The 24,637-nt window shown below is 49.0% G+C and overlaps 2 protein-coding genes across 5 annotated transcripts in view; one reads left to right on the forward strand and one right to left on the reverse strand.

Moving 5' to 3' along the window:
* Nucleotides 1-4,789, reverse strand: part of LOC139546009 (uncharacterized) — a 29,071-nt gene extending 24,282 nt beyond the window's left edge. Inside the window, exons 1-2 of the mRNA XM_071354272.1 lie at nt 4,691-4,789; nt 3,958-4,488 (exon numbers count right to left, since the gene is read on the reverse strand). Of these exons, the coding sequence (XP_071210373.1) occupies nt 3,958-4,488; nt 4,691-4,789 (630 nt within the window). The remainder of the gene's footprint in view (nt 1-3,957; nt 4,489-4,690) is intronic.
* LOC139545018 (serine/threonine-protein kinase TAO3-like) overlaps nt 1-24,637 on the forward strand; it is a 156,042-nt gene that overhangs the window by 40,183 nt on the left and 91,222 nt on the right. For 3 of the 4 annotated variants that reach the window (XM_071352336.1, XM_071352337.1, XM_071352338.1), the window contains exon 2: nt 17,691-17,762. The exons of the other annotated variant lie outside the window; for it this stretch is intronic. The gene's annotated coding sequence lies outside the window, so the exon portion shown is untranslated. The remainder of the gene's footprint in view (nt 1-17,690; nt 17,763-24,637) is intronic. 4 annotated transcript variants of the gene reach the window in all.

Raw genomic sequence — 24,637 nt, forward strand, 5'->3', positions numbered from 1 at the left:
AAGTACACCAAAAAATACCAAAAAACACAGATTGATTGAGTTTTCTTGCAGAAAAATTCTTACCATCCCCATGGCATGGTGTGTGATGTCAGAGGTCGTTGTAGATTCTCGGAAGTCGGAAATCCTATCTTCTGCCTTGCCTTTAATGTGTGGTCGTGTAGGCCGCTGGTGAAATACAACATCTAAGGTCATTTGTCACGTGCACGGGAGACAGCTGAGGTAAACGGTACAGTGAAATGCTTACTTCCTGAACTTCATCAACAGTGCAGAGTACATGTAAAGTAGCAAAGATAAGCGATCAGTAGATGAATAGAACTGTAACAGAGCACAACATGGAGGAAGCTATAGTAGATCTTCAACCAGGTGACCTTACAGCCCACTACCAGTGTTGGACCAGGTGACCCTACAGCCCACTACCCGTGTTGGACCAGGTGACCCTACAGCCCACTACCCGTGTTGGACCAGGTGACCCTACAGCCCACTACCCGTGTTGGACCAGGTGACCCTACAGCCCACTACCCGTGTTGGACCAGGTGACCCTACAGCCCACTACCCGTGTTGGACCAGGTGACCCTACAGCCCACTACCCGTGTTGGACCAGGTGACCCTACAGCCCACTACCCGTGTTGGACCAGGTGACCCTACAGCCCACTACCCGTGTTGGACCAGGTGACCCTACAGCCCACTACCCGTGTTGGACCAGGTGACCCTACAGCCCACTACCCGTGTTGGACCAGGTGACCCTACAGCCCACTACCCGTGTTGGACCAGGTGACCCTACAGCCCACTACCCGTGTTGGATCCTCTCACTCTGGATACATTCCAGTAGTTTGCCTCTACCAAGAGAGAGTGGGGAGGCGGCGCAAGAGAGAGTGGGGAGGCGGCGCAAGAGAGAGTGGGGAGGCGGCGCAAGAGAGAGTGGGGAGGCGGCGCAAGAGATAGTGGAGAGGCGGCGCAAGAGAGTGGAGAGGGGGGACGCGGCGAGGAGGGCACACGGCGAGGAGTGCACACGGAGCAGAAGCTGCTTAGGACTTTGAGATGCACCCCCTGCTTCTCTCAAAAATATAAACGCATCATGCAACAATTTTAAATGATTTTACTGTGTTACAGTTAATTATTAGGAAATCGATGGATTTCACATGACTGGGCAGGGCTGCAGCCAATCAGAATTAGTTTTTCCCCTCAAAAGGGCTTTATTACAGACAGAAATAATCCTCAATTTCATCAGCTGTCTGGGTGTCTGGTCTAAGACAATCCCACAGGTGAAGAAGCCGGATGTGGAGTTCCTGGGCTGGCGTCTGCGTTCTGAGGCCGGTTGGATGTACTGCCAAATTCTTTAAAACAACGTTTGTTGCAGCTTATGGTAGAGAAATGAACATTTGATTATCTGGCAACAGCTCCTGTGTACATTTCTGCAGTCAGCATGCCAATTGCACACTCCCTCAACTTGAGACATCTGTGGCATTGTGTTGTCTGACACAACTGCACTTTTTGGTGTAGGCTTTTTATTGTCCCTGAACACAAGGTGCACCTGTGTATTGATCATGCTGTTCAGCTTCTTGATATGCCGCAGCTGTCTGGAGGATGGATTATCTTGGCAAAGGAGAACTTCTCACTAACAGGGATGTCAACAAATATGTACACAACATTAGAGAGAAATAAGCTTTTTGCGCATGGCTCTTTTTATTTCATGCTCCTGAATCATGGAAACAATTTATATGTTGCGTTTTATATTTTTGTTCAGTATACATTATTAGTCTGAGTCTAAATACAGTGGGGAGAACAAGTATTTGATACACTGCCGATTTTGCAGGTTTTCCTACTTACAAAGCATGTAGAGGTCTGTAATTTTTATCATAGGTACACTTCAACTGTGAGAGACGGAATCTAAAACAAAAATCCAGAAAATCACATTGTATGATTTTTAAGTAATTCATTTGCATTTTATTGCATGACATAAGTATTTGATCACCTACCAACCAGTAAGAATTCCAGCTCTCACAGACCTGTTAGTTTTTCTTTAAGAAGCCCTCCTGTTCTCCACTCATTACCTGTATTAACTGCACCTGTTTGAACTCGTTACCTGTATAAAAGACACCTGTCCACACACTCAATCAAACAGACTCCAACCTCTCCACAATGGCCAAGACCAGAGAGCTGTGTAAGGACATCAGGGATAAAATTGTAGACCTGCACAAGGCTGGGATGGGCTACAGGACAATAGGCAAGCAGCTTGGTGAGAAGGCAACAACTGTTGGCGCAATTATTAGAAAATAGAAGAAAATAGAAGAAGTTCAAGATGATGGTCAATCACCCTCGGTCTGGGGCTCCATGCAAGATCTCACCTCGTGGGGCATCAATGATCATGAGGAAGGTGAGGGATCAGCCCAGAACTACACGGCAGGACCTGGTCAATGACCTGAAGAGAGCTGGGACCACAGTCTCAAAGAAAACCATTAGTAACACACTACGCCGTCATGGATTAAAATCCTGCAGCGCACACAAGGTCCCCCTGCTCAAGCAGGCGCATGTCCAGGCCCGTCTGAAGTTTGCCAATGACCATCTGGATGATCCAGAGGAGGAATGGGAGGTCATGTGGTCTGATGATTCAAAAATAGAGCTTTTTGGTCTAAACTCCACTCGCCGTGTTTGGAGGAAGAAGAAGGATGAGTACAACCCCAAGAACACCATCCCAACCGTGAAGCATGGAGGTGGAAACATCATTCTTTGGGGATGCTTTTCTGCAAAGGGGACAGGACGACTGCACCGTATTGAGGGGAGGATGGATGGGGCCATGTATTGCGAGATCTTAGCCAACAACCTCCTTCCCTCAGTAAGAGCATTGATGATGGGTCGTGGCTGGGTCTTCCAGCATGACAACGACCCGAAACACACAGCCAGGGCAACTAAGGAGTGGCTCCGTAAGAAGTATCTCAAGGTCCTGGAGTGGCCTAGCCAGTCTCCAGACCTGAACCCAATAGAAAATCTTTGGAGGGAGCTGAAAGTCCGTATTGCCCAGCGACAGCCCCGAAACCTGAAGGATCTGGAGAAGGTCTGTATGGAGGAGTGGGCCAAAATCCCTGCTGCAGTGTGTGCAAACCTGGTCAAGAACTACAGGAAACGTATGATCTCTGTAATTGCAAACAAAGGATTCTGTACCAAATATTAAGTTCTGCTTTTCTGATGTATCAAATACTTATGTCATGCAATAAAATGCTAATTAATTACTTAAAAATCATACAATGTGATTTTCGGGATTTTTGTTTTAGATTCCGTCTCTCACAGTTGAAGTGTACCTATGATAAAAATTACAGACCTCTACATGCTTTGTAAGTAGGAAAATCTGCAAAATCGGCAGTGTATCAAATACTTGTTCTCCCCACTGTATATTCAGCCTTATTTCCAGTTGGATTTGAATGGCTGTCTCTCTCTCTCTCTCACACACACACACACACACACACACACACACACACACACACACACACACAGCCCAGGCTTTCCAGCTGTGGAAGTGGGCTGGGCAGAATACACACTTGCTCAGACACACACATGCTCGGGTCAATGCAGGTTGGCTGAACCACCGCTACAGTTAATGTCCTGACTCTAAGGTTTCCATTAGATTAGACACAGTTCATATAAGAGTAAGGGCCAGTGTGTGGTTCGTGCTATATATGGAGCAGCAATATTGTAGTAGTACAGAAGTCACAGATCACAGTCCAACGTGTGTTTGTGTGGGAACAGAAGATGATCCATCAGATCTTAACAGATAACATGGTTAACGTCCTCTGTGGAGTAGCAGCACTGGATTGGGTTATTCACACAGTCACGTGTGTGTGTGTGTGTGTGTGTGTGTGTGTGTGTGTGTGTGTGTGTGTGTGTGTGTGTGTGTGTGTGTGTGTGTGTGAGAGAGACACTGGGGGAGAGCGCTGGGGGGAGGAGGACTGGGAGGGAGCGCACTGGGGGGGGAGGGGTAGCGGGCCTGGGGGGGAGAGAGGACTGGGGGAGCGAGAGGGGTGAGGACTGAGGGAGCAGGATTGGGGGAGCACGACTGGGGGAGGTTGAGGACTGGGGGGAGCGAGCGGGGGGATGAGGACTGGGGGGAGCGCGTGGGGGGGGGGACTGGGAGGATGAGGACTGGGGGAGCAGGGTGGGGGGAGCGCGTGGGGGGGGACTGGGAGGATGAGGACTGGGGGAGCAGGGTTGGGGGAGGTTGAGGACTGGGGGAGGATGAGGACTGGGGGAAGCGCGCGGGGGAGGAGGACTGGGGGAGGATGAGGACTGGGGGAGCGTGCGGGGGGAGGAGGACTGGGGGAGGAGGAGGACTGGGGGAGGAGGAGGACTGGGGGGAGCGCAGGACTGGGGGTAGCGCGCAGGGGGAGGAGGAGGAGGACTAGGGGGAGCGTGCCGGGGGGAGGAGGAGGAGGAGGAATGCTGGGGGAGCGTGTAGGGGGAGGAGGACTGGGGGGAGCGTGCGGGGGAGGAGGAGGACTAGGGAAGCGCGGGCGGGGGGAGGACGAGGACTAGGGGAGCTCGCGAAGGGGGGTGGACTGGGGGAGGAGGAGGAGGACTGAGGGAGAGCAGGGGAGGACGAGGGTTAGGGGAGTGCGCGGGGGTCGGAGGACTGGGCGAGTGCGGGGGGGCGGGGACTAAGGGAGAGGAGACTGGGCGAAGATCATCTGTCACGCTGTACCACCAGCTCCATCATCTGGCACGCTGTACCACCAGCTCCATCATCTGGCACGCTGTACCACCGGCTCCATCTGTCACGCTGTACCACCGGCTCCATCATCTGTCACGCTGTACCACCGGCTCCATCATCTGTCACGCTGTGCCACCGGCTCCATCATCTGTCACGCTGTGCCACCGGCTCCATCATCTGTCACGCTGTACCACCGGCTCCATCATCTGTCACGCTGTGCCACCGGCTCCATCATCTGTCACGCTGTGCCACCGGCTCCATCATCTGTCACGCTGTGCCACCGGCTCCATCATCTGTCACGCTGTACCACCGGCTCCATCATCTGTCACGCTGTACCACCGGCTCCATCATCTGTCACGCTGTACCACCAGCTCCAACAGCATCCATGTTCTTCTAGACTATTGGTACCTAAAGGCTGATCTATGTAGCCTCACTCCCATGATTCATAGTCTTTTATAGAGCCGTCCTATTATTTTGCGTCACTAAGCTCAGAATATGGTAGAGCTAGCTCCTCAGACTGCTTTGAAAGCTATAAATCCTATTGTGTAGCAGAAGTCTGTGTGTGTCTGCATCTGCGCGCCCTGTTATCAGTCACCCTATCTGAGATAAGTCACATCTATAAAATCCCACCAACAGCATGTTGCCACCAAAACAGGACATTCTGTTGAGTTTGGAGGGTTGTGTGAGTTCATGTCCTGTTTGTACTTACTGTAACCGGCTGTAGACATCTGGTACAAGTGTGTATCGTCTTTGTTAGTCGGCAACATATTGAATCAGTCCATTTTATTTTTGTGTGTCGGTGGATCTCTGTGTGTCGGTGTATCTCTGTGTGTCTGTGGCTCTACTTAAACCCAATGCTAGATTTAAGACACTGACGCACATGCTTGCGCGCATACACATATGCACACACACGCACAGAGACACACACAAATTATGTCTCTCTACAAATGGCACTCATCTTTAGAGCTGCAGCTAGTTCTGTGACATTAATACGGTTAGATTCTAGTCCAATTAATTTCCCCCAGACCGGGGGAGCCCACCAGCTGAGCAGCAGCCACAATCGGCTTAATATTTGCCCCTAAAAAATAAAAAATAATTCATGTCTCCTCCCCTCCTCGCTCTCCTCCCCTGCGCTCCTCCCTCCTCGCTCTCCTCCCCTGCGCTCCTCCCTCCTCGCTCTCCTCCCCTGCGCTCCTCCCTCCTCGCTCTCCTCCCCTGCGCTCCTCCCTCCTCGCTCTCCTCCCCTGCGCTCCTCCCTCCTCGTTCTCCTCCCTCCTCGCTCTCCTCCCCTGCGCTCCTCCCTCCTCGCTCTCCTCCCCTGCTCTGCTCTCCTCTCCTGCTCTGCTCTCCTCTCCTCCCCTGCTCTCCTCCCCTGCTCTGCTCTCCTCCCCTGCTCTGCTCTCCTCTCCTCCCCTGCTCTCCTCCCCTGCTCTCCTCCCCTGCTCTGCTCTCCTCTCCTCCCCTGCTCTGCTCTCCTCTCCTCCCCTGCTCTCCTCCCCTGCTCTCCTCTCCTCCCCTGCTCTCCTCTCCTCCCCTGCTCTCCTTCTATCCTTTCTCAATTCAATTCAAGGGGCTTTATTGGCATGGGGAACATATGTCAACATTGCCAAAGCAAGTGAGGTAGATAATATACAAAAATGAAATAAACAACAAAAATGAACAGTAAACATTACACTCACAGAAGTTCCAAAAGAATAAAGACATTACAAATGTCATATTATGTATTTATACAGTGTTGTAACGATGTACAAATAGTTAAAGTACAAAAGGGAAAATAAATAAACATAAATATGGGTTGTATTTACAATGGTGTTTGTTCTTCACTGGTTGCCCTTTTCTTGTGGCAACAGATCACAAATCTTCCTGCTGTGATGGCACACTGTGGTATTTCACCCAGTAGAGGATATCAAAATTGGATTTGTTTTCAAAATCTTTTTGGATCTGTATAATCTGAGGGAAATACAGTGGGGAGAACAAGTATTTGATACACTGCCAATTTTGCAGGTTTTCCTACTTACAAAACATGTAGAGGTCTGTAATTTTTATCATAGGTACACTTCAACTGTGAGAGACGGAATCTAAAACAAAAATCCAGAAAATCACATTGTATGATTTTTAAGTAATTAATTTGCATTTTATTGCATGACATAAGTATTTGATCACCTACCAACCAGTAAGAATTCCGGCTCTCACAGACCTGTTAGTTTTTCTTTAAGAAGCCCTCCTGTTCTCCACTCATTACCTGTATTAACTGCACCTGTTTGAACTCGTTACCTGTATAAAAGACACCTGTCCACACACTCAATCAAACAGACTCCAACCTCTCCACAATGGCCAAGACCAGAGAGCTGTGTAAGGACATCAGGGATAAAATTGTAGACCTGCACAAGGCTGGGATGGGCTACAGGACAATAGGCAAGCAGCTTGGTGAGAAGGCAACAACTGTTGGCGCAATTATTAGAAAATGGAAGAAGTTCAAGATGACGGTCAATCACCCTCGGTCTGGGGCTCCATGCAAGATCTCACCTCGTGGGGCATCAATGATCATGAGGAAGGTGAGGGATTAGCCCAGAACTACACGGCAGGACCTGGTCAATGACCTGAAGAGAGCTGGGACCACAGTCTCAAAGTAAACCATTAGTAACACACTACGCCGTCATAGATTAAAATCCTGCAGTGCACGCAAGGTCCCCCTGCTCAAGCCAGCGCATGTCCAGGCCCGTCTGAAAATTGCCAATGACCATCTGGATGATCCAGAGGAGGAATGGGAGAAGGTCATGTGGTCTGATGAGACAAAAATAGAGCTTTTTGGTCTAAACTCCACTCGCCGTGTTTGGAGGAAGAAGAAGGATGAGTACAACCCCAAGAACACCATCCCAACCGTGAAGCCTGGACGTGGAAACATCATTCTTTGGGGCTGCTTTTCTGCAAAGGGGACAGGACGACTGCACCGTATTGAGGGGAGGATGGATGGGGCCATGTATGGCGAGATCTTGGCCAACAACCTCCTTCCCTCAGTAAAAGCATTGAAGATGGGTCGTGGCTGGGTCTTCCAGCATGACAACAACCCGAAACACACAGCCAGGGCAACTAAGGAGTGGCTCCGTAAGAAGTATCTCAAGGTCCTGGAGTGGCCTAGCCAGTCTCCAGACATGAACCCAATAGAAAATCTTTGGAGGGAGCTGAAAGTCCGTATTGCCCAGCGACAGCCCCGAAACCTGAAGGATCTGGAGAAGATCTGTATGGAGGAGTGGGCCAAAATCCCTGCTGCAGTGTGTGCAAACCTGGTCAAGAACTACAGGAAACGTATGATCTCTGTAATTGCAAACAAAGGCTTCTGTATCAAATATTAAGGTCTGCTTTTCGGATGTATCAAATACTTATGTCATGCAATAAAATGCAAATTAATTACTTAAAAATCATACAATGTGATTTTCTGGATTTTTGTTTAAGATTCCGCCTCTCACAGTTGAAGTGTACCTATGATAAAAATTACAGACCTCTACATGCTTTGTAAGTAGGAAAACCTGCAAAATCGGCAGTGTATCAAATACTTCTTCTCCCCACTGTATGTGTCTCTAATATGGTCGTACATTGGGCAGGAGGTTAGGAAGTGCAGCTCAGTTTCCACCTCATTTTGTGGGCAGTGTGCACATAGCCTGTCTTCTCTTGAGAGCCAGGTCTGCCTACGGCGGCCTTTCTCAATAGCAAGGCTATGCTCACTGAGTCTGTACATAGTCAAAGCTTTCCTTAAGTTTGGGTCAGTCACAGTGGTCAGGTATTGTGCCACTATGTACTCTCTGTTTAGGGCCAAATAGCATTCCAGTTTGCTCCTCCCTCTCCCCCCCCTCCCTCTCTCCCCCTCCCTCCTCCCTCTCTCCCCCTCCCTCCTCCCTCTCCCCCCCTCCCTCCTCCCTCTCCCCCCTCCCTCCTCCCTCCCCCCCCCCCTCCCTCCTCCCTCCTCCCTCTCCCCTCCTCCCTCTCCTTCCTCCCTCTCTCTCCTCCTTCATCCCTTCCTCCCCCTCTCTCCCTCCATCCCTTCCTCTCCCTCTCTCCTCCTTCATCCCTTCCTCCCCCTCTCTCCCTCCATCCCTTCCTCCCCCTCTCTCCTCCATCCCTTCCTCCCCCTCTCTCCCTCCCTTCCCCTTCTCTCTCCCCCTTCTCTCTTCCCCCCTTCTCTCTCCTCCCCCTTCTCTCTCCTCCCCCCTTCTCTCTCCTCCCCCCTTCTCTCTCCGCTCCCGCCCTTCCTCCCTCTCCCCCTCCCTCTCTCCACCTTCCCCCTCTCTTCCCCTCCCCTCGCTCTCCTCCCTCCCCCTCCCGCTCTCCTCCCTCCCGCTCTCCTCCCTCCCCCTCCCGCTCTCCTCCCTCTCCCTCCCTCTCTCTCCCCTTCCTCCTTCCATCTCTCTCCCCTTCCTCCTTCCCTCTCTCTCCCCTTCCTCCTTCCCCCTCTCTCCCCTTCCTCCTTCCCCCTCTCTCCCCTTCCTCCTTCCCCGTCTCTCCCCTTCCTCCTTCCCCCTCTCTCCCCTTCCTCCTTCCCCCTCTCTCCCCTTCCTCCTTCCCCCTCTCTCTCCCCTTCCTCCTTCCCCCTCTCTCCCTCCCTCCTCCCCTCTCTCCCTCCCTCCTTCCTTCCCTCTCTCTCCTTCCTTCCCCTTCCTCCTTCCCCCTCTCTCTCCCCTTCCTCCTTCCCCCTCTCTCTCCCTCCCTCCTCCCCTCTCTCCCTCCCTCCTTCCTTCCCTCTCTCTCCTTCCTTCCCTCTCCCTCTCTCCTTCCCTCCCTCTCTCCTTCCCTCCCTCTCTCCTCCCCCTCCCTCTCTCCTCCTCCCCCTCCCTCTCTCCTCCCCCTTCCCCCCCTCTCTCTCTCCTCCCCCTTCCCCCCTCTCTCTCTCCTCCCCCTTCCCCCCTCTCTCTCCTCCCCCTTCCCCCCTCTCTCCTCCCCCTCCCCCCCTCTCTCTCCTCCCCCTTCCCCCCTCTCTCTCCTCCCATCTCCCTATGTCTCACCCTTTCTCACTCCTCCCTCTTACCTCTCCTCTCTCCCTCCCCTCCTCCCTCCTATCTCTCTCCCTCCCCTCCTTTCGCTTTCTCACTCCCTCCCCTCCTCCCTCCTTCTCACTCCTTCTCTCTCCCTCCTCACTCTCCTTCTCTCTCCCTCCCATCCTCCCTCCTTCTCACTCCCTCCTTCTCACTCCCTCTCCTCCTCCCTCCTCCCTCCTCCTCACTCCCTCCCCTCCTCCCTCCTTCTCACTCCCTCCCCTCCTCCCTCCTTCTCACTCACTCACTCCCCTCCTCACTCCCCTTCTCCCTCCTACTCTCTCACTCCCCTCCTCCCTCCTTTTCTCTCTCCCTATGTTCCTCCATCCCGTCCTCCCTCTTCTCCCTCCCGTGCTCCCTCTCCTCACCCCCTCCCGTCCTCCCTCCATCTCCTCTCTCTCCTCCTCCCTCTCTCTCTCCGTCTCTCCCCCCCTTCCTGTCTCTCTTCCCCCCCTTCCTGTCTCTCTCCCCCCCCCCTTCCTGTCCATCCCTCTCTCTCTCTCTCTCCTCCCCCCATCCCTCTCTCTCTCTCTCTCCTCCCCCCATCCCTCTCTCTCTCTCCTCCACCCATCCCTCTCTCTCTCTCCTCCACCCATCTCTCTCTCTCTCTCTCCTCCACCCATCCCTCTCTCTCTCTCTCCTCCACCCATCCCTCTCTCTCTCTCTCCTACCCATCCCTCTCTCTCTCTCTCCTCCACCCATCCCTCTCTCTCTCTCTCTCTCTCCTCCACCCATCCCTCTCTCTCTCTCTCTCTCCTCCACCCATCCCTCGCTCTCTCTCCCCCATCCCTCGCTCTCTCTCCCCCCTCCCCATCCCTTGCTCTCACTATCATGGGTACACACTAGAGGTCGACCGATTATGAGTTTTCAACGCCAATACCGATTTATTGGAGGACCAAAAAAGCCGATACCGATTAATCAGCCGATTTTTTTAAAAATAAAAATAATGTATTTGTAATAATGACAATTACAACAATACTGAATGAACACTTATTTTAACTTAATATAACACATCAATAAAATCTATTTAGCCTCAAATAAATAATGAAACATGTTCAATTTGGTTTAAACAAAGTGTTGGAGAAGAAAGTAAAAGTTTAAGTTCCTTGCTCAGAACATGAGAACATATGAAAGCTGGTGGTTCCTTTTAACATGAGTCTTCAATATTCCCAGTTAAGAAGTTTTAGGTTGTAGTTATTATAGGAATTATAGGACTATTTCTCTCTATTCCATTTGTATTTCATATACCTTTGACTATTGGATGCTCTTATAGGCACTTTAGTATTGCCAGTGTAACAGTATAGCTTCCGTCCCCTCTCCTCGCCCCTACCTGGGCTTGAACCAGGAACACATCGACAACAGCCACCCTTGAAGCAGCGTTACCCATGCAGAGCAAGGGGAACAACTACTCCAAGTCTCAGAGCGAGTGACGTTTGAAACGCTATTAGCGTGCACCCCGCTAACTAGCTAGCCATTTCACATCGGTTACACCAGCCTAATCTCGGGAGTTGATAGGCTTGAAGTCATAAACAGCTCAATGCTTGAAACACAGCGAAGAGCTGCTGGCAAAACGCACGAAAGTGCTGTTTGAATGAATGCTTACGAGCCTGCTGGTGCCTACCACCGCTCAGTCAGACTGCTCTATCAAATCATAGACTTAATTATAACATAATAACACACAGAAATACGAGCCTTAGGTCATTAATATGGTCGAATCCGGAAACTATCATCTCGAAAACAAAACATTTATTCTTTCAGTGAAATACGGAACCGTTCAGTATTTTATCTAAGGGGTGGCATCCCTAGGTGTAAATATTCCTGTTACATTGCACAACCTTCAATGTTATGTCATAATTACGTAAAATTCTGGCAAATTAGGCAGCCCAAACTGTTGCATATACACTGACTCTGCGTGCAATGAACGCAAGAGAAGTGACACAATTTCACCTGGTTAATATGGCCTGCTAACCTGGATTTCTTTTAGATAAATATGCAGGTTTAAAAAGATATACTTCTGTGTATTGATTTTAAGAAAAGCATTGATGTTTATGGTTAGGTACAGTCGTGCAACGATTGTGCTTTTTTCGCAAATGCGGTTTGTTTAAATCATCCCCCGTTTGGCAAAGTTGGCTGTCTTTGTTAAGAATAAATATTCTTCACAGTTCGCAACGAGTCATGTTAGCAGACAATATTAACTAAATATGCAGGTTTAAAAATATATACTTGTGTATTGATTTTAAGAAAGGCATTGATGTTTATGGTTAGGTACACATTGGAGCAACATCAGTCCTTTTTCGCGAATACGCACCGCATCGATTATATGCAACGCAGGACACGCTAGATAAACGAGTAATATCATCAACCATGTGTAGTTAACTAGTGATTATGATTGATTGATTGTTTTTTATAAGATAAGTTTAATGCTAGCTAGCAACTTACCTTGGCTTACCGCATTCGCGTAACAGGCAGGCTCCTCGTGGAGTGCAATGTAATCAGGTGGTTAGAGCGTTGGACCAGTTAACTGTAAGGTTGCAAGATTGAATCCCGAGCTGACAAGGTAAAAATCTGTCACTCTGCCCCTGAACAAGGCAGTTAACCCACCGTTCCTAGGCCGTCATTGAAAATAAGAATGTGTTCTTAACTGACTTGCCTGGTTAAATAAAGGATAAATAAAGGTGAAAAAAATACATTAAAAAACTGCCAAATCGGTGTCCAAAAATACCGATTTCCGATTGTTATGAAAACTTGAAATCGGCCCTAATTAATCGGCCATTACGATTAATCGGTCGACTTCTAGTACACACACATACACTGTCGTGGGTACACACACACACTGTCATGGGTACACACACACACACACACTGTCATGGGTACATACACTGTCATGGGTACACACACACACTGTCATGGGTACACACACACACACACACACACACACACACACACACACACACACACACACTGTCATGGGTGAGTACGTCACACACTGACGTACTCACACACACATCATTGAGTGTCTGAAGGACGTCTGCACACGTACTCACAGTTTGTCCTGCACATAGATCTCTCACACACACAGTCTAACACACAGTCACACAGCAATAACAGTGTCTGAAGGCCGTCTCCTGCCCTTGGCTACGAGGCGTTCTCTGACCTAGCACTGTTAGTCACATCACACACAAAATATAGGACCCCCTTTCTCCCCCTCATTCTTTCTCTCACCCTCTGGCCAATCTCTTCTCCTCTTCTCTCTCTCTCTCTCTCTGCCTGCCTCTCTCTCTCTCTCTCTCTCTCTCTCTCTGCCTTCCCCTTTCTCTCTCTCTCTCTCTCTCTCTCTCTCTCTCTCTCTCTCTCTCTCTCTCTCTCTCTCTCTCTCTCTCTCTCTCTCTCTCTCTCTCTCTCTCTCTCTCTCTCTCTCTCTCTCTCTCTCTCTCTCTCTCTCTCTCTCTCTCTCTCTCTGCCTGCCTCTCTCTCTCTCTCTCTGCCTGCCGCTCTCTCTCTCTCTCTGCCTGCCCCTCTCTCTCTCTCTCTCTCTCTCTGCCTGCCTCTCTCTCTCTCTGCCTGCCCCTCTCTCTCTCTCTCTCTCTGCCTGCCTCTCTCTCTCTCTCTCTCTCTCTCTCTCTCTCTGCCTGCCTCTCTCTCTCTCTGCCTGCCTCTCTCTCTCTCTCTGCCCGCCTCTCTCTCTCACACTCCCTCTCTTCCTGAAGGAGGGAGGACAAGAAGGCAAGGAGGACTTGAGAGCTCAACTTTCCCAAGGCTCCTGCCTTCTGAATTACTTTCAGTTATAAATCATGTAGCGACACTCACAAGAAGCACAATACATTTAGGTCCTCTTTTCGTCCTTTATTATTCAAACTGTGGCTTGTTATACCGGATCTGAGGCCTGTGGTATCTAGAGGAAAGAATTCTAAAACAAACCCAATTTTGCTGAACTCCCATATCTACTGGGTGAAATACCACAGTGTACAATCACAGCAGCAAGATATGTGACCTGTTGCCACAAGAAAAGGGAAACCAGTGAAGAACAAACATCATTGTAAATACAACCCATATTTGTTTATTTATTTTCCCTTTTGTACTATAACTATTTGCACATTGTTACAACACTGTACAGTAAATAGCCATAATATGGCATTTGAGATGTGTCTATTCCTTTGAAACCTGTGATTGTCATGTTTACTTTTTGTTTATTTCACTTCTGTTTATCTGTTTCACTTGCTTTGGCAATGTTTCCAATGTCGATAAAGCCCTTTGAATTGAATTGAATTGATATGAGACCTATGGTATCTAGAAGAGAGAGATGTGAGGCCTGTGTTATCTAGAGAGAGAGAGAGATGTGAGCCCTGTGTTATCTAGAAGAGAAAGATGTGAGGCCTGTGTTATCTAGAGAGAGAGAGAGAGAGAGAGATGTGAGGCCTGTGTTATCTAGAGAGAGAGAGAGAGATGTGAGGCCTGTGTTATCTAGAAGAGAAAGATGTGAGGCCTGTGTTATCTAGAGAGAGAGATGTGAGGCCTGTGTTATCTAGAGAGAGAGAGATGTGAGGCCTGTGTTATCTAGAGAGAGAGAGATGTGAGGCCTGTGTTATCTAGAAGAGAGAGATGTGAGGCCTGTGTTATCTAGAGAGAGAGAGATGTGAGGCCTGTGTTATCTGGAAGAGAGAGATGTGAGGCCTGTGTTATCTAGAGAGAGAGAGAGATGTGAGGCCTGTGTTATCTAGAGAGAGAGAGAGATGTGAGGCCTGTGTTATCTAGAAGAGAGAGATGTGAGGCCTGTGTTATCTAGAAGAGAGAGATGTGAGGCCTGTGTTATCTAGAGAGAGAGAGAGAGATGTGAGGCCTGTGTTATCTAGAGAGAGAGAGAGAGAGAGAGATGTGAGGCCTGTGCTATCTAGAGAGAGAGAGAGAGAGATGTGAGGCCTGTGCTATCTAGAGAGAGAGAGAGAGAGAGAGAGATGTGAGGCCTGTGCTATCTAGAGAGAGAGAGATGTGAGGCCTGTGTTATCTAGAGAGAGAGAGGGATGTGAGGCCTGTGTTATCTAGAGAGAGAGAGAGATGTGAGGCCTGTGTTATCTAGAAGAGAAAGATGTGAGGCCTGTGTTATCTAGAGAGAGAGATGTGAGGCCTGTGTTATCTAGAGAGAGAGAGATGTGAGGCCTGTGTTATCTAGAGAGAGAGAGAGATGTGAGGCCTGTGTTATCTAGAAGAGAGAGATGTGAGGCCTGTGTTATCTAGAAGAGAGAGATGTGAGGCCTGTGTTATCTAGAAGAGAGAGATGTGAGGCCTGTGTTATCTAGAGAGAGGGAGATGTGAGGCCTGTGTTATCTGGAAGAGAGAGATGTGAGGCCTGTGTTATCTAGAGAGAGAGAGAGATGTGAGGCCTGTGTTATCTAGAGAGAGAGAGAGATGTGAGGCCTGTGCTATCTAGAGAGAGAGAGAGAGAGATGTGAGGCCTGTGCTATCTAGAGAGAGAGAGAGAGAGAGATGTGAGGCCTGTGCTATCTAGAGAGAGAGAGAGATGTGAGGCCTGTGTTATCTAGAGAGAGAGAGAGATGTGAGGCCTGTGTTATCTAGAGAGAGAGAGAGATGTGAGGCCTGTGTTATCTAGAGAGAGAGAGAGATGTGAGGCCTGTGTTATCTAGAGAGAGAGATGTGAGGCCTGTGTTATCTAGAGAGAGAGAGAGATGTGAGGCCTGTGTTATCTAGAAGAGAGAGATGTGAGGCCTGTGTTATCTAGAAGAGAGAGATGTGAGGCCTGTGTTATCTAGAAGAGAGAGATGTGAGGCCTGTGTTATCTAGAGAGAGAGAGATGTGAGGCTTGTGTTATCTAGAAGAGAGAGATGTGAGGCCTGTGTTATCTAGAAGAGAGAGATGTGAGGCCTGTGTTATCTAGAAGAGAGAGATGTGAGGCCTGTGTTATCTAGAAGAGAGAGATGTGAGGCCTGTGTTATCTAGAAGAGAGAGATGTGAGGCCTGTGTTATCTAGAAGAGAGAGATGTGAGGCCTGTGTTATCTAGAAGAGAGAGATGTGAGGCCTGTGTTATCTAGAAGAGAGAGATGTGAGGCCTGTGTTATCTAGAGAGAGAGAGATGTGAGGCCTGTGTTATCTAGAAGAGAGAGATGTGAGGCCTGTGTTATCTAGAGAGAGAGAGAGAGAGAGATAGAGATGTGAGGCCTGTGCTATCTAGAGAGAGAGAGAGAGAGAGATGTGAGGCCTGTGCTATCTAGAGAGAGAGAGATGTGAGGCCTGTGTTATCTAGAGAGAGAGAGATGTGAGGCCTGTGCTATCTAGAGAGAGAGAGATGTGAGTGTCACGGCTGTGTGGAGAGACGTACCAAGGCGCAGCGTGCTCTGAGTTCCACATCTTTATTTTTGTGAAACTTACAAAAAAAGGAAACAAACAACGAACCTTAACGTAAGAGGTGCAACATGCACTAACTTAAAACAAGATCCCACAAAACACAGTGGGGAAATGGCTGCCTAAATATGATCCCCAATCAGAGACAACGATAAACAGCTGCCTCTGATTGGGAACCATACCAGGCCAACATAGAAACAAAACACCTAGATAGGAACACCCCCCCCTAGTCACACCGGGACCTAACCAAAATAGAGAATAAAAAAGACTCTCTATGGTCAGGGCGTGACAGTGAGGCCTGTGTTATCTAGAGAGGGATGTGAGGCCTGTGTTATCTAGAGAGAGAGAGGGATGTGAGGCCTGTGTTATCTAGAGAGAGAGAGGGATGTGAGGCCTGTGTTATCTAGAGAGAGAGAGATGTGAGGCCTGTGTTATCTAGAGAGAGAGAGAGAGATGTGAGGCCTGTGTTATCTAGAGAGAGAGAGATGTGAGGCCTGTGTTATCTAGAAGAGAGAGATGTGAGGCCTGTGTTATCTAGAGAGAGAGAGAGATGTGAGGCCTGTGTTATCTAGAGAGAGAGAGAGAGATGTGAGGCCTGTGTTATCTAGAGAGAGAGAGAGATGTGAGGCCTGTGTTATCTAGAGAGAGAGAGATGTGAGGCCTGTGTTATCTAGAGGAGAGGAGGAAATAATTTGGAGAAAGAGGAAGTAGTTATCTTGGAAGAGCTCAGAGGTCATTGGATGAGTAATGTGAGTCTCTCTTTTCTTTTGGCTGTTTGGATGGTCTGGTTGGATGGATGTTCACTTCACAACATGTTATTTTGTTGTCTTGCCACTGACAGCATGGCCGGACTGGAGCTAGGTGCCAGAGTGCACTAGTCCTTGCTGATAACAAGCATACCCATAACATGATGCATACTCATAACATGATGCAGCCACCACAATGCTTGAAAATATGAAGAGTGGTACTTGCCCCAAAAGTAATGCTTTCTATTCAGTACCTGAAGTTACATTTTTTGCCCCATTTTTAGCAGTTTAACTTTAGTGCCTTACTGTAAACAGGATGTGATTATTGTAGATGTGACAGTACTGTAGCTAGCTAGCTTCTGCCAGACCAGAGCTCTTGTAGATGTGACAGTACTGTAGCTAGCTAGCTGCTGCCAGACCAGAGCTCTTGTAGACGTGACAGTACTGTAGCTAGCTAGCTGCTGCCATACCAGAGCTCTTGTAGATGTGACAGTACTGTAGCTAGCTAGCTGCTGCCAGACCAGAGCTCTTGTAGATGTGACAGTACTGTAGCTAGCTAGCTGCTGCCAGACCAGAGCTCTGTTGTATCTTCGTGGATGGGGATGCTCTACCACCTAACCAACTCAGTGTATGATAGGCTTAGACTGTATTCTATACTAGTCACTAACAGTGTGCTCAAACAACCTGGAAGGGTCATGAATTATTACAGTGCACTTCTGATACGTACATATTTGTTTAAGGACAAACTCTGTTGAAGTGAATTACGTCATTTCAACCAGTTTTGATCAGTTATGTCATGATGAAGTTTTCTATATTTGAGTTATTTATGTAAGCATGCTCTTTCCTCTACTCTGTTTCCTCAGGTGTTTCTCCATCTGTCCCAGCCATGAAGCAGCAGAGTAGACTATAACAGCAGAACTCCCTCACACACTAAGGTAATCATGCATGTGGTCGTTCGGCACTAGCAGACAGCTACTGTACAGGGGCGATTCCACTTCGGCATTACCCCACAATATTTTTGGTATCCCAGATTGTTCTGGCAATTCTCACATCAAACCTTAATTTGAAAATCATGATGAAAGTGGCCCTTTTAGACCTGTATCTGCTTCCTGACGATCTGTGAACCGTACATGATACAGACAACATCTTGGTGTCATTATACTGTTAGACCCTATGATCTGTGAACCGTACATGATACAGACAACATCTTGGTGTCATTATACTGTTAGACCTTATGATCTGTGAACCGTACATGATACAGACAACATCTTGGTGTCATTATACTGTTAGACCCTATGATCTGTGAACCGTACATGATACAGACAACATCTTGGTGTCATTATACTGTAAGACCCTATGATCTGTGAACTGTACATGATACAGACAACATCTTGGTGTCATTATACTGTTAGACCCTATGATCCGTCAACCGTACATGATACAGACAACATCTTGGTGTCATTATACTGTTAGACCCTATGATCTGTCAACCGTACATGATACAGACAACATCTTGGTGTCATTATACTGTTAGACCCTATGATCTGTGAACCGTACTTGATACAGACAACATCTTGGTGTCATTATACTGTTAGACCCTATGATCTGTGAACTGTACATGATACAGACAACATCTTGGTGTCATTATACTGTTAGACCCTATGATCTGTGAACCGTACATGATACAGACAACATCTTGGTGTCATTATACTGTTAGACCCTATGATCTGTGAACTGTACATGATACAGACAACATCTTGGTGTCATTGTGATTCATTGATTTCCTTTATGTACTATTCAGTCCTTTCACTCTCCCCTCCCTCCCTCCATTATCTAAATCCTTCTGTCCATATTGCATGGAAGCAGGCGACTGTGGTAAATGAGTCTGCCGTTTATTAAGGGTTGTACACATAACATCCAATGTCGATCTTCGTTTGTTCAGCTCACTGTTGACGTCTGAATGGCAACAGTTTCATTTAAAATCAGTTTGCACTCAGTTCACAAGTACTCTCAGCAGGCAAGTGTACATGATACAGACAACATCTTGGAGTCATTATACTGGTGTGTTGAGCCCCTAATGGTTGGTGTGTTGGAGCCCCTAATGGTTGGTGTGTTGGAGCCCCTAATGGCTGGTGTGTTGAGCCCCTAATGGCTGGTGTGTTGGAGCCCCTAATGGCTGGTGTGTTGGAGCCCCTAATGGCTGGTGTGTTGGAGCCCCTAATGGCTGGTGTGTTGGAGCCCCTAATGGCTGGTGTGTTGAGCCCTAATGGCTGGTGTGTTGGAGCCCCTAATGGCTGGTGTGTTGAGCCCCTAATGGCTGGTGTGTTGAGCCCTAATGGCTGGTGTGTTGAGCCCCTAATGGCTGGTGTGTTGAGCCCTAATGGCTGGTGTGTTGGAGCCCCTAATGGCTGGTGTGTTGAGCCCCTAATGCCTGGTGTGTTGGAGCCCCTAATGGCTGGTGTGTTGGAGCCCCTAATGGCTGGTGTGTTGAGCCCTAATGGCTGGTGTGTTGGAGCCCCTAATGGCTGGTGTGTTGGAGCCCCTAATGGCTGGTGTGTTGAGCCCCAATGGCTGGTGTGTTGAGCCCTAATGGCTGGTGTGTTGAGCCCTAATGGCTGGTGTGTTGAGCCCTAATGGCTGGTGTGTTGGAGCCCCTAATGGTTGGTGTGTTGGAGCCCCTAATGGTTGGTGTGTTGGAGCCCCTAATGGCTGGTGTGTTGAGCCCTAATGGTTGGTGTGTTGAGCCCCTAATGGCTGGTGTGTTGAGCCCCTAATGGCTGGTGTGTTGAGCCCCTAATGGTTGGTGTGTTGGAGCCCCTAATGGTTGGTGTGTTGGAGCCCCTAATGGTTGGTGTGTTGAGCCCTAATGGCTGGTGTGTTGAGCCCTAATGGCTGGTGTGTTGAGCCCCTAATGGTTGGTGTGTTGAGCCCCTAATGGCTGGTGTGTTGAGCCCTAATGGTTGGTGTGTTGGAGCCCCTAATGGCTGGTGTGTTGGAGCCCCTAATGGCTGGTGTGTTGAGCCCTAATGGCTGGTGTGTTGGAGCCCCTAATGGCTGGTGTGTTGAGCCCTAATGGCTGGTGTGTTGGAGCCCCTAATGGCTGGTGTGTTGGAGCCCCTAATGGCTGGTGTGTTGGAGCCCCTAATGGCTGGTGTGTTGGAGCCCCTAATGGTTGGTGTGTTGAGCCCCTAATGGTTGGTGTGTTGAGCCCCTAATGGCTGGTGTGTTGAGCCCCTAATGGCTGGTGTGTTGAGCCCCTAATGGCTGGTGTGTTGGAGCCCCTAATGGCTGGTGTGTTGGAGCCCCTAATGGCTGGTGTGTTGAGCCCTAATGGTTGCTCCTTTCTTGCTGCTCTACATAGCCGGCATGATGATGCTGCTGCTGCCTTTGTAAAGCAATCGCTCAGAATTAAACTCTTCACTGGGAGAAGAGAAGCACATACACACAGAACGCCAGAAGCAAAGCTGGCTGTTGAGTCACACAGCAGAGAGATCTCAGAGTTTGGGAGCCCATAGCCAAGGTTGAGGGGGGGACAGACAATCCTTTTGGTAGGGTGGAGAGGGAGGGAGAGAGGGCTGGGTTTTCAGAGGGAGGGAGGGAATACTGGGTTTTCAGAGGGAGGGAGGGCTGGGTTTTCACATGGAGGGAGGGAGGGATGGCTGGGTTTTCAGAGGGAGGGAGGGATGGCTGGGTTTTCAGATGGATGGATGGAGAGAGGGCTGGGTTTTCACATGGATGGATGGAGAGAGGGCTGGGTTTTCACATGGATGGATGGAGGGAGGGCTCGGTTTTCAGATGGATGGAGGGAGGGCTGGGTTTTACTGTTGGAGGGAGGGCTGGGTTTTACTGTAGGAGGGAGGGCTGGGTTTTACTGTAGGAGGGAGGGCTGGGTTTTACTGTAGGAGGGAGGGCTGGGTTTTACTGTAGGAGGGAGGGCTGGGTTTTACTGTAGGAGGGAGGGCTGGGTTTTACTGTTGGAGGGAGGGCTGGGTTTTACTGTTGGAGGGAGGGCTGGGTTTTACTGTTGGAGGGAGGGCTGGGTTTTACTGTAGGAGGGAGGGCTGGGTTTTACTGTAGGAGGGAGGGCTGGGTTTTACTGTAGGAGGGAGGGCTGGGTTTTACTGTAGGAGGGAGGGCTGGGTTTTACTGTAGGAGGGAGGGCTGGGTTTTACTGTAGGAGGGAGGGCTGGGTTTTCAGATGGATGGAGAGAGGGCTGGGTTTTAGTGTAGAAGGGTGAGAGAGGGTAGCGGGAGGAGGGGGTTGACGGAGGGGAGAGGGGGTGGTTGATTCCAAGCTCTACTGTATGTGTGTCCGTCCGTGTGCGCATGCGTATATTCCATGTTTCAGCGTGGTGAGAGAATACATCTCACGAATCACTTTCATTTCTACTGCTTAATTCCCCCTCACAGGCATACTCCTATGTCCAAAAGTTAATGTGTTCATTACAATTGAATCAACACAAATCACCCATTGACATCCATATGAGACTGAATGACCATGTGTTAAAGTGTGTTATTAATACTGTAAAGTACACGTATACTACACAGTGGTGATGTGGGGTGAAGCATTATTACTGCACCCAGGCTGTCCGTCTTGATTAGTAAGGCTTTACTGAAGTGCAGTGATTCTCTATGGGATTGAATACCACAGTGTAATATCGAAAGCCCTAATCCTACTCTGTAATATCATGCTAGTAATATAAAGTGAAAGGATCATTATCTAATTATCTCTCTCTCTCTCTCTCTGTCCCTCTGTCTTTCCCAACATCCATACATTATCTCAATGCACAATTTGGCAGATTTGTATTGGTTAGGTTTGGGCGATGTCAACCATTGTCCTATTGTGACTATATACCCATAAAACATTGTGATATACGATATTGGCCACCTCTGCTAAAACGACAGTTGGGCTGTAGCACCAAATCAAATACAACTGGACAAAGCATGATGAAAGATAATGTTGTTGGAAGCCTTGGCAGAGGCTTAGTGCAGGCAATGGCAAATATTTTCTAATATTCCTTTGTCTGTCTGTCTGTCTGTCTGTCTGTCTGTCTGTCTGTCTGTCTGTCTGTCTGTCTGGCTGGCTGTCTGGCGCACACGTGATGGAGCAGTGACTCTCTGATGAGGAACGGTCTGTCTTACTGATTTGAGCTAGGTTATATAGGACTACGTCATGATGAGGAACGGTCTGTCTTACTGATGTGAGCTAGGTTATATAGGACTACGTCATGATGAGGAACGGTCTGTCTTACTGATGTGAGCTCGGTTATATAGGACTATTATATAGACCTCACAGTGAAATGCTGACTGACAGGCCCTCCACCAACCGGTGTAAACCTCACAGTGAAATGCTGACTGACAGGCCCTCCACCAACCGGTGTAAACCTGACAATGAAATGCTGACTGACAGGCCCTCCACCAACAGGTGTAAACCTCGCACTGAAATGCTGACTGACAGGCCCTCAATAAAAAATGCTTTAAGAAGATTTAAGATTTTTTATTATAAATTAAAAAATTCAAATTCTAAAAATCGAAATTTAAAAAAAGACAAAATAATAAACATCAATTTTTTTAACTGTTAGCTAAAAAATAGATAAGTAAAAAAAAAAATAATAATAATAATAATAATTTAAGAGCAGCAGTGAAATAACAATAGCGAGGCTATATACAGGGGGTACTGGTACAGAGTCGATGTGCGGGGGTACAGGTAAGTTGCGGAAACATCTACATGTAGGTAGAGTTAGTGACTACATAGATAATAAACAGAGTAGTGGGAGCGTAAAAGAGGGGTCTGGGTAGCTCTTTGATTAGCTGTTCAGGAGTCTTATGGCTTGGGGGTAGAAGCTGTTAAGAAGCCTTTTGAGGCCTCCTGGGTGGCGCAGGGGTCTAAGGCACTGCATCGCAGTGCTAGCTGTGCCGCCAGAGATTCTAGGTTCGAGCCCAGGCTCTGTCGCAGCCGGCCGCGACCGGGAGGCCCATGGGGCGGCGCACAATTGGCCCAGCGTCGTCCGGGTTAGGGGAGGGTTTGGCCGGCAGGGATATCCTTGTCTCATTGCGCACTAGCGACTCCTGTGGCGGGCCGGGCGCAGTGCACGCTGACCAGGTCGCCAGGTGTACTGTGTTTCCTCCGACACATTGGTGCAGCTGGCTTCCGGGTTGGATGTGCATTGTGTCAAGAAGCAGTGCGGCTTGGTTGGGTTGTGTTTCGGAGGACGCATGGCTCTCGACCTTCGCCTCTCCCGAGTCCGTATGGGAGTTGCAGCGATGAGACAAGACTGTAACTACTACCAATTGGATACCATGAAATTAGGGAGAAAAAAGGGGTCAAAAATGTTTTTAAAAGAAGCCTTTTGAACCTAGTCTTGGCGCTCCGGTACCGCTTGCTGTGCGGTAGCAGAGGTAACAGTCTAGTGTAGCTGGAGTCTTTGACAATTTTTTGGGCCTTCCTCTGATACCGCCTGGTATAGAGGCACCAGTGATGTACTGGGCTGTACACACTACCCTCTGTAGTGCCTTGCGGTCGGAGGCCGAGCAGTTGCCATACCAGGCAGTGATGCAACCAGCTTTCGATGATGCAGCTGTAGAACCTTTTGAGGATCTGAGGATCCATGCCAAATCTTTTCAGTCTCCTGAGGGGAATAGGCTTTGTCGTGCCCTCTTCACGACTGTCTTATGATAGTTTGTTGGACCAAGGGACTTGAAGCTCTCAACCTGCTCCACTGCAGCCCCCTCGATGAGAAGGGGGGCGTACTCGATCCTCCTTTTCCTGTAGTCCACAATCCTCTCCTTTGTCTTGATCACGTTGAGGGAGAGATTGTTGTCCTGGCACCACACGCCCAGGTCTCTGACCTGCTCCCTATAGGCTGTCTCATCGTTGTTGGTGATCAGGCCTACCACTGTTGTGTCATCAGAAAACTTGATGATGGTGTTGGGGTTGTGCCTGGCCATGCAGTCATGAGTGAACAAGGAGTACAGGAGGGGACTGAGCATGCACCCCTGAGGGGGCCCCCGTGTTGAGGATCAGTGTGGCGGATGTGTTGTTACCTACCCTTACCACCTGGGGGCGGCCCGTCAGGAAGTCCAGGATCCAGTTCCAGAGGGTGTTGTTTAGTCCCAGGGTCCTTAGCTTATTGATTAGCTTTGAGGGCACTATGGTGTGGAACACTGAGCTGTAGTCAATGAATAACATTCTCACATAGGTGTTCCTTTTGTCCAGGTGGGAAAGGGCAATGTGGAGTGCAATAGAGATTGCATCATCTGTGGATCTGTTGGGGCGGTATGCAAATTGGAGTGGGTCTAGAGTTTCTGGGATAATGAGGGCCATGACCAGCCTTTCAAAGCACTTCATGGTTACAGACGTGAGTGCTACGGGTCGGTAGTCATTTAGGCAGGTTACCTTAGTGTTCTTGGGCACAGGGGCTATGGTGGTCTGCTTGAAATATGTTGGTATTACAGGCTCAGACAGGGAGAGGTTGAACATGTCAGTGAAGACACTTGCCAGTTGGTCAGCCCATGCTTGCAGTACACGTTCTGGTAATCCGTCTGGCCTTACGGCCTTGTGAATGTTGACCTGTTAAAACTCACATCGGCTACAGAGAGTGTGATCGCACAGTCGCCCGGAACAGCTGATGCTCCCATGCATGCTTCAGTGTTATTTGCCTCGAAGCGAGCATAGAAGTAAATTGACTCGTCTGGTAGGCTTGTGTCACTGGGCAGCTCTCGTCTGTGCTTCCCTTTGTAGTCTGAAATAGTTTGCAAGCCCTGCCACATCCGATTAGCGTCAGAGCCGGTGTTGTACGATTCAATCTTA

The sequence above is a fragment of the Salvelinus alpinus genome, chromosome 19 (genome assembly GCF_045679555.1).
Source record: "Salvelinus alpinus chromosome 19, SLU_Salpinus.1, whole genome shotgun sequence".
NCBI classification, from domain to species: Eukaryota; Metazoa; Chordata; class Actinopteri; order Salmoniformes; family Salmonidae; genus Salvelinus; species Salvelinus alpinus.